This window comes from Saimiri boliviensis, chromosome 8 (assembly GCF_048565385.1).
Source record: "Saimiri boliviensis isolate mSaiBol1 chromosome 8, mSaiBol1.pri, whole genome shotgun sequence".
Classification (NCBI taxonomy): domain Eukaryota; kingdom Metazoa; phylum Chordata; class Mammalia; order Primates; family Cebidae; genus Saimiri; species Saimiri boliviensis.
This window is the reverse complement of record NC_133456.1, coordinates 14,991,547-15,001,585: the sequence shown is the minus strand read 5'-3', so window position 1 is coordinate 15,001,585 and position 10,039 is coordinate 14,991,547. Positions and strand designations below refer to the sequence as shown.

The window sequence follows — 10,039 nt, the reverse complement described above, 5'->3', positions numbered from 1 at the left end:
CCGGGTTGAGGAAATCTAGGTATGTTTAGCCTGGGAAGGTGGCTTCCTAAGAGGAAGCAGCTTGCAGACTTGGGTATTCATGAATCAGAATGAATGACATCTGGGGACACCACTCCCCTGAGGTTTCCCCTCCCAAGGATCCCAGGCTCCTCACACTGTCCCTGCAGGAAGTTCCTGCTCCGCCCTGTGCCAGTGCTGCCAAAGTTGTTCACACGCTGCTGGGGAGCTGAACTGACACGGCCACTGGAAACAATGTTTGGAATCATTTAGCAGAGCAGAGAGTGTGCCTGCCCCACAACCCACAGTTCCACTCCTGGCTTCGTGCCCTAGAAACTGCACGGATGCAGCCGGACAGGTGCAGGACACTGTTCACTAGCTGCGCTGTTGGGAAGAGCCCCAGGTGGAAACTACCCAACCGCCATCCAAGATGCAGCAGCTATGCAGACTCCTCAGCAGCGGTGAGCACGGACAAGCTGCTGTTACCCCTAGCTAGATGGTGACGCTCATCACCCTATCCCGAGCGCAAGAAGTCAGATGCAAAAGGGTACACAGACTGTATGAAATTCAAAACAGGCAAAACAAACTAATTTTAGAGATATAGGTAGAAAATCAAGGAAATTATTATCCGTTCAATCAGATTCACTCAAGGAGGAAAGACAGAGGGAAAGAGAGAGAAAGAAAAGAGAAACTTCAGAGAAGAGAAATGCTATCTACTCTTCTGCCTTTGTGGAAAATAATTATTTGGGAGAAACAACCAATCAATCAATAAAACAAAATAGGATAACTGAATAAAGATCAGGCATACCTGTTATCACAACTAACGTGAATGCATGTAATTCTACTTTTAAAAGAAAAAGATCCTTGTGTTGAATAGAAAAAAAAACCCATTCACATACTACAATTAGACACACACCAAAAAACCCATTCACATACTACTAATTAGACACACACCAAAACCCATTCACATACTACTAATTAGACATGCACCAACAACAAATTGGCATAAATAAGGCGAAAGTAAAAAGATGTGTCTGGGCTTGGTGGCTCACACCTGCAATCCCAGAACTTTGGGAGGCTGAGATGGGCAAATGGCTTGAGACCAGGAGTTCAAGACCAGCCTAGGCAACATAGTGAGACCTCGTCTCTACAAAAAAATTTTAAAAAATTAACCAGGTGTGGCATGCACCTATGGTCCCAGCTACCCAGGAGGCTGAGACTGTGGTGAGCTGAGATCATGCCACTGCACTCCTGACTGGGCAACATAGTGAGACCCTGTCTCAAAAAATAGTAATTTTAAAAATTAAAAATTAATTAAATTTTTAAAAGGACAAAAATGGCAGGGCATGGTGGCTCGCGCCTGTAATTCTAACACTTTAAGAGGCCAAGGTGGGTGGATCACAAGGTTAGGAGTTTGAGACCAGCCTGGCCAATATGGTGAAACCCCATCTCTACTAAAAATACAAAAAATAGCCAGGTGTGGTGGCGAATGCCTGTAGTCTCAGCTACTCAAGAGGCTGAGGTAGGAGATCGCGCCACTGCACTCCAGCCTGGATGACAGAGCAAGACTCTGTCTCAAAAAAAAAAAAAAAAGATGGGCAAAAATATATTAAGTATATGCAAACAAAAATAGCAATGGTAATGTTAATATCCCTAAAATGATTCAAGACAAATGATTTAAGCAGAAAGCTATTTTGGGTTGAAAAAGACACAAATTACAAAAGTAACATTATAAAGTTCTGTCCACCAATAAAATAACATCAAACATATGAAACAAAATCAATCAGCAATATATGAGAAACTGGAAAATCTCCCTTATAGTGGGAGAGTCTTCTCCAACTCACTCTGTCTTTGAGAGACGGAATATCTATACAACCACTAATAAAATAATACTAATAATTAGAGCAATGGATTATTAAAAACCTTATTAGGTGTGCCCAAGGCAAATTCATAACCTTGAAGGTGTTTATTATTGAATAACAGAGAATGAAAATAAATAACCTAAATACTCAAATCAAAAAACTATAAAAGGCAGAAAATAAACCAGAAGAAAATCTGAAGTAAAAGAAATGCAAAATATAAAATTGTACCTTAAGCACTTAGAAGAACAGCCAAAATTAAGAGTGTACTCTGATCCGGATCTTTGAAAAAACAAGGAATGTTATGTAGGACAAAAGCCATGTTTTATATTGATAGGGTGTAACACACTAAGATATTACAGCAGACATGAACCCTGTATTCCTAACAACACAGCTTTGAAACATAGCAAGAATTGTGCAAGAAGAAATAGGCAAATTCTTAATTTTTGCGGTAAACTTCTTAGAAATCAACAAATTATGTAGCCGTAAAATATGTCTGGTGTTGAGATGATTTGAATAACACAATCAATAAGCCTGATCCAATCAGTTATGGCTCCAACTTTGTTCTAAAACACACCTTCTCTTTCTTTTTAACTTTTATTTTAGGTTCAGCAGTACATGTGCAGGCTTGTTATATAGGCAAACTCATGTTATGGGGGTTTGTTGTACAGATTATTTCATCACGCAGGTACTATGCCTAGTATACAATAGTTATTTTTTCTGCTCCTCTCCCTCCTCCCTTGGATCACTAAAACCAAGGAGGCTCCAGGAACAACGATGCTGTTGTTCCCCTCTGTGTCCATGTGTTCTCATCATCTAGCTCCCACTTTTAAGTGAGAACATGTGGTACTTGGTTTTCTGTTCCTGCATTAGTTCGCTAAGGATAATGGCCTCCAGCTCCATCCATTTTCCCAAAAAAGACATAATCTCATTCTGTTTTGTGGCTGCATAATATTCCATGGTGTATATGTAACACATTTTCTTTATCCAGTGTCACTGATGGGCTTTTAGGACTATTCCATGTCTCAGCTACTATGAATAGTGCTGCAATGAACATTTGTGAAAACACACACTTTCATTTCAGACGCACATGTAAACGTCACTAAAACTGACCAAATACTAAGCCACATACAAAACCTCAAAAAAATTTAAAAATGCAGAAATAATTAAATTCATATACAGTCATGCATCGCTTAATGACAGGGAAACAGTGTGAGAAATGCATTGTAAGGCAATTTCATCACTATGAGAATGTAAGAGTGTACTTATACACACCTAGATGGTAAATATACATTTTTATGTATATGTATTTTTTCATCAGGAAAACCAAATGTCCCCGCACCATTACTGAACATCAGTCATTTCCCTTACTTGTCTGCAATGCCACTATCAAGTGCCACATATCAGGTTGCCATATATGCTGCTTTATAATCTTATGGACCACTCTTGTATATGCAATCTGTAATTGACTGAAATGTCATTACGTGGCACATGACTGCAGTGATACAGAGAAAAAGAAGCCCTCACTCCTCCCCAAAACTACCTATTGGGAAATTAAATAACATGCTTCTATATAACTCTTGGGTTAAATAATAAATACAGTGAAATTATAAACAATATAGAAATGAATGATAATAAGGCCAGTGCATACCAAATCCTGCAAAATACAGCCAAAGTGGGACGCAGAGGAAAATTTATGGAATTAACTGAAAATATTGGAACACAAAGAAGTCTAAAATAATGAACTAAGCATACTACTCAAGAGGTTACAAAAAGAACAATAAAATAATCACATGGAGATATCCACTCCTTGTTTTAGTATATTTTATCCCACATTTTTTCTTTAAAAAATCTTTTTTAAGAAAAAAAAAATGTAGAAGAAAGTATACCAGAATGAGAAGTGGATATCTCCATGTGGTGGGACGCCAGGGGAAGTTTTCTTTCTTTGGGCTTGGCTGTGTCTTCTAATTTTATGCAACAAACATGTATCACTTTTATAATCCCTTAAAAAAAAAAAAAAAAAAAAAAAAAAAAAAAAAAAAGGAATGCTGCTTTTGAAGTACCATCATGAATCACTCCTCCTGTAGCCTAAAAGCCTGCATGTTTCAGCTGTTCCCTTAACAGCATGCCCACTTTACAGACAAGGAAACTGAGGCCACAGCCCAGGCCCTTTCCCTAAGCCCCAGCACTAATGATACAGCAAAAAGCATCACTCCCCACTCCAGGGAAGCTCCTGGCAGACTTAACTCCAGGAAGCTCTGCCCTTCCACCCATGGCCAACCCCCAGGACTACCCAAGAAAAGAGAAAAGAGTCAGCTCAAGTTTACACACGTTTAATCCCTGCTCTCCTGGTCTGAGATTCCAGAATCTTTCTAGGCCACACTTGCCTGCTCCTGCTCACCCAAAGTTCTCCTCACTGGCATGCCAAAGCCAGACCCATTCTCCCAGGGGTTACTCTTCCCCACCCTGACTCTTGTTGCAGATGGACACATGACCTTGGTCAAACCTCCATCTGGTCCCATTCAGCAGAGGCGAGGCAGGAGGAGGAAGGGGTAGGGAGGTCAGGAGCCCATCCAGGGCTGCAGCAGCCAGCAAAGGAACAGGAGGCAGGCAGAGGCGCAGGGACCTGAGAAGGCTCCATTGCTCATTTGCTTCTTGATCCATTTGGTGTATTTGGTGACGCGGGTGTACACGCCTGGATTCTGTGCCTTTGCGCAGGCCTTTTCCCAGGACAACACCCCAGCCAGAATCCATCCACCCTCGACTTCACAAGCCAATGGCCCCCCAGAATCCCCCTAGACAGAAAGAGAGGAGTGATGGAGGCTGTAGGTCCATCTGGGCTTGCAGGGCCCTGAGGACCCATGCCCACCCTCTGAGCTCTGCTAGGAGGGCTTTCACTCCTCCAGGACCTCACTACTTGGGGTTCTCTTTTGGCTCCTCAGCTGGGACCCGTACCTCAGAATCAGGGCCAAAGTCAGCATCACAGGGGACGGAAGGCAAGAGCAGAGCACAGCTGGGCGATAGGAACGGAGGGAGGCTGGGCCAACCCGCCCCAGGGAACTGCCCCCACCCGGGAGTGACCCCCGACAGAAGTGGAGCTACCAGAACCTCCCAGAAACTCACATAGCATAAGTTTTCTCCGTAATTGGTGGCACAGATCATGTCCCCCAGGACAAGGGGGATGACTGGGGGGAACAGGGACTTCTTGTGGTAATGCTGGTCACATCTCTTGTTGTCCATGATAAACACCTCAGCCTCCTGCAGCTCTGGGGTCAGCGTGGAGTGGGCTGTGGAGCCGAGCAGGGTGAGCGCTGACCTCTCACTCTACCCAGCCCCGACCTCTGTCCAGGGTCTGGTCCCCTCCACCCTGGAGACTCGCCCAGCCACAGTGTCACACCTCCAAGCCCTTCCCTCTTGAGCGGCCCCTCCTCCTGCAGTGCAGGCCTTGTCTGAGAAGCTCCCCTGCCCTCGAAGGCTCTGAGTCCAAGCCAGCTTGGGGAGCTTCTACTTCTGAACCAAGCCAGCCGTAATTCAAGTCTCAGTGCAGCTGCGTCCAAGCTAGGGCCCAGCCCCGCACTGCTTCCCTGCAGACTCTGAGCTCTGCTGGCTGGGTGCTCCCTCCACCTTCATAAACACTGGCTCCTCCCCCAGGGCCTCCAGGCAGTCCCTCTGCCCAGAGCTCATCCTGGACCTTCTCGGCCATATCTCAAGACCGCCTGACAAGACCTTTGCCTCATTCTCCTCAGCCCCTGTGCCCACACCCACATCCAATCATGACTTCCTCCAGGCAGGGCAGGCATTTCTAGTGACAAGGGCTGGGTGCTGGCACCTGAAATGTGTCAAGTGAATGAATGAGTGAGTGAGTGAATTTCTGGATGCCCAGCTCTGAACTTCCGTAAGACACAGATGATCATGCCCAGCCCAGGCACTACCAGGCCTGAATGAGGTGTCCACATAAACAGTGACCATGGTCACCACAAGAGGAGTGGTCCTAACACATTCAGAGAACCAGGTCCAGCAGGAAGTGTTCCAGAAGGAAAGGAGTGTGCTCTTGGTGGTACGGCACCCACCCCCGCATCCCATCCTGCTCACCTGAAAAGCGTTGCTTAACCTGGCTCCAGCCAGTCACCCAACACTGTGTCCCAACCTTCAGGCTGAAGTTGGGCTCCGGGAGGCAGATGGGCTGCACGTACTCACTGAAGGGGACAGGTGTTTGAAGGTGGACAAGGGCAATGTTACCCACGATGAAGGTCCGGCCCCGGTACTTGGGGTGCATAACGATGTCCCTCACAGGGACCCGGAGGGCCCTGCTGAAGTTCATGGGCTGCAGCTTGGAGGTGCCGAGCACCACTGAGTACTCTTCGGTGCTGTGGGAGACAGAAAGCCCCTGCTCTGGCAGGTTTCAGCTCCCAAGCAGGAACACACTCCTACCTCCCTGCGGCCCTTCCCCCTTAGCAGGAGTCCTGCCTTCACCCATCTGCCTAATCTAGCCTGAGGGCCCTGAAGGTCAGCGAGCTGACTGCCTCTTCATTCATCATTCAAGTGGGTTCAAGGTGGCCTGGTCCGTGTGTTGTGCGTGCAGGTGTGGAAGTGTTGGGTGTGCACATATGTGTGCACACATACGTTCTCATGCGTGATGAGGTAGGGAGCATGTTCTGGGTTTTCCTGTGGCTCAGCTTAGGGTGCAGTCTTTGTTGCTTGGGGCTCCTGCCCCAGCTCAGTCCCTGGCCCCCTAGGAGACCCCAAGCACAACTCTCCTGTATCCCAGCTGCCTGTTCCACTGCCTCCCTCCCTCCCTCCCACACTGTTTCACTGGGGAAATGAGGAAGCTGGGCTGGGCCCATGGTAGCTCGGGGTCTCCAGGCCCTGGACACATGGGCCACACTCACCCTTGGATGCAGTGGGCCGCAGTCACCACCCAGCTGGGGTCAATGAGGGCCCCTCCACACATGTGCTGATTTTCCATCTGGAGGCTCACCTCCCAGGGCCAATGGCGGGTCATTTCCAAATCTTCCGACCACCAGGGCTCACCACAAACTTCAGGAAGAAGTGTGCCAGGGAGAGACAGGGACCACAAGAGGAGGATGAGAATGACTGAGACTGAGACACCCTACAGGGCCAATTTGCACAAAGCTGTAAACTCAGGGCCTCTTCCCATTTCAGAGATGGTGAGAGTGAGGGTGAGAGAAGGGCAGTGGCCTGCCCAAAGGCACCGAGCTTGACGGAAAGTGACAATGACAGAGGAAAAAAGAATCAAGGCAGAGCCATGGAGAGAGTGAGATTCCGAGAGTCACAGGGAGCCTTCAGCCCAGAACCTCGAAACAAATGCAAGCAGGGAAGGAGCTCCAGGGCAAAAAATGCATTTTCTTGTGTTTGGGGAAGTTCCCGGTCGCTTCTGAAAAGCTATAATGCTTGCTATACCTCTTAGATGCGGAAGGCCTCTGTCCCCTGCACTGCTCAGAGTCAAGAAAAACTCCTGACTTCTGTGTCATAAGTTTTCACATTGAACATTCAAAGTGCCAGCAGGGAGACCCCAGTGGCCCCTCACTCACAGGCCACACACTCAGTGTGCACACAGTTCTATCAATCAAGTTTTAGACTTGTATGAATGTATGAAGAAACACAGATCCAAGCATTCTAAATAAAACATTAGCTAACACTGTATTTTTTAAAACAATGCACTGTGATGATTAAGGATTGGCCCAGGAATGCAAGGGTGGTCTCACACTGTTAGAACTCTCAGTGGATTCTCCACAAAAAGGTTCTAACAATCTGAAGAGAAAAAGACCATGTGCTTTTCTCCATGGCCACAGAAAAAGGCATTTGAAAAATTTAACACATATTCATGACTTACAAAAAAAAAAAACCCTCTTACTTAAACTAGAAATAGGAGGAAAATCCTTAACTTTACAAAAGTTTGATATATCATACAACACTAAAGAACAGGCAGAAAAGAAGCTATCCCACCAGACCTCAGGAATAAGGATGCTTTGTGGAAAGAGGGCAGAGGAAATCGCTGAGAGAACGAGACAGGGCTGCTGGGTGCTGGTATTAGCCCACTTTTTCTTTCTGAGACAGGGTCTCGCTCTGTCACCCAGGCTGCAGTGCACTGTCACAGCTCACTGCAGCCTTGACCTCAGGCTCAAGCAATCCTCTCACCTCAACCTCCCAAGTCACTGGGACTATAGGCGCTTGCCACCACACCTAATTTTTTATAGAGACCAGCCCTTGCCATGCTGCCAGGGCTGGTCTAGAACTCCTGGGCTCAGGCAATCCTCCCATCTCGGCCTCTCTAAGCACTTATTCTACCTTTTAACCTGAGTATTGATGACATACGTGTGACCACTGTGTGACAATTCCTTCAGCTGGACCTTCATAATTTATACGCTTTTTTGAAATGCATATAATACTTCAATAAAACAATTTCCTTTTGAAGTCAATAACATCTTTCTATCCCAGCACGACCAACTAGAAAATATACTCAAGTAAGAAACATTTTCAACCGCAAAAAAATGGTAAAGTTCATAAGAATTAACTTACCTAACATCACATAAGACTCCTGCTGTAATAAATGTAAAACTCTAATAAAAGACACAGAAAATGATCAGCATAAATGGCAAGACAGTCCCTGTTCTAAAAGAACAGCTAAGGCTGGGCATGTTGGCTCACACCTGTAATCCCAGCACTTTGGGACTTTGGGAGGCCGAGGTGGGCGGATCATGAGGTCAGTAGTTCCAGACCAGCCTGGCTAACATAGTGAAACCCTGTCTCTACTAAAAATACAAAAAATCAGCCTAGCTTGGTGGCAGGTGTCTGTAATCCCAGCTACTTGGGAGGCTAAGGCAGGAGAATCATTTGAACCAAGGAGGTGGAGGTTGTAGTGAGCTGAGATCACACAATTGCATTCCAGCAGCCTGGGCGACAGTGCAAGACTCCATCTCAAAAAAAAAAAAAAAAAAAAAAAAAAAAAGACAGCTAAATATTTTAGATGTAATTTTTCCCAAAATTAATCTAGAAATTCATTTTCAAGTTAGAATTTTTAAGAAACTTGATAAACTTAATTCTGAAACTGAAATACAAAAACAAAGGTCTATGAATAGTTCAGTCTTTGAAAAAGTACAACAAAGAAGGACCACTTGTCCTCGCAGATATTAAGACATATGTGAAAGCTGTAATAATAAAAACAGTATGGTATTGTCACAAGGACAGACAGTGGAAAGTGACACTGGAAAAGAACAGAGAGCTTGAGATTGTTTCATGCGTTGCACAAACTTGATGTAAATAAAGCAGCCACCACAATCAGTGGGTAAAAGAAGGACTGTTGAGAAGATGGTGTTGGGAAAACTGGCTCACTACAAGAAATAAGAAAACCCAAACTGGATTCCTTGATAATAGCTCTTGAAGATATAAAGACAAAACTGTAAAATTAGTAAGTCATGTGACATGGGGGAGGAAAGGACTCCTTAAAACCTCAAAACACAAACCATAAAGCATAAACCGATTAACCTGATTATGCCCAAATAGAGGAGTTTGGGCCTGGGAGCACAGTTAACCGACAGAGGACAGACTGGGAGGAAATATTTGCAATATCTAAAATGAATACAAGGGTTTTATTAGAAATATGCAAGAAACTCCAGGAAATCAACAAGAAAAGAAAAGGTAATAGGCAAAGGATAGAGACAAGCAGTTTATTAGAAGAAGAAACTCAAGAAGCCAACAACCTGTTGAGACACGCTCAAATTTCTTAGTAATGAGAAAAATGAAAATTAAATCAAGAAGTCATTTTTCAATCTATTAGAGTGGCAAAAAATGTAAAAGCAGGATCACACCAAGGGTTGGCAGCGAGGTCCGTGGCAACCTATACACCTTCACGCACTGTTGAAGTAGGAGTTTGGAGAACTAACCAAATTAGAATACAGATAGTAGATACAAGTACGGTATTAATGTAAACCCTTGAAGTTGTTAAGTGTGCTGTGGTTATGGAAGAGAATATTCTCAGAAAATACATACCAAAGTTACCCTCCACTGATTCTGAAAAAAAAATAGATGTATGTGTGGGTTCCCTGAAATACTTGTATTTTTGCAGCATTTTGTAAGTTTAAAATTATTTCCATATTTTTAAAATGTCTTAATGAGGCTGAATTTAAAGAGAAGAGAACAGAGATACAGAGAACATACCATTT

The 10,039-nt window shown here is 44.7% G+C and overlaps 1 protein-coding gene across 1 annotated transcript; it reads right to left on the bottom strand.

Annotated features, from left to right (window-relative positions):
* Window positions 1-4,417: 4,417 nt before the first annotated feature.
* Window positions 4,418-6,885, bottom strand: LOC101033042 (putative serine protease 45). Its single transcript, XM_003926275.2, has 4 exons — window positions 6,746-6,885; window positions 5,949-6,223; window positions 4,980-5,143; window positions 4,418-4,651 (listed from the first exon to the last, which is right to left on the bottom strand). Exons 1-4 carry the CDS (start codon window positions 6,856-6,858, stop codon window positions 4,418-4,420), a joined length of 786 nt encoding a protein of 261 aa, XP_003926324.1. The 5' UTR covers window positions 6,859-6,885.
* Window positions 6,886-10,039: the final 3,154 nt, after the last annotated feature.

Excerpts from the sequence above, each read along its gene's own strand:
- LOC101033042 (XM_003926275.2), bottom strand. The coding sequence starts at position 6,858 with ATGACCCGCCATTGGCCCTGGGAGGTGAGCCTCCAGATGGAAAATCAG. Across the intron at positions 6,224-6,745 it reads GCGGCCCACTGCATCCAAGG|CACCGAAGAGTACTCAGTGG; the intron begins GTGAGTGTGGCC and ends TGTCTCCCACAG. Across the intron at positions 5,144-5,948 it reads GGTTAAGCAACGCTTTTCAG|CCCACTCCACGCTGACCCCA; the intron begins GTGAGCAGGATG and ends TCGGCTCCACAG.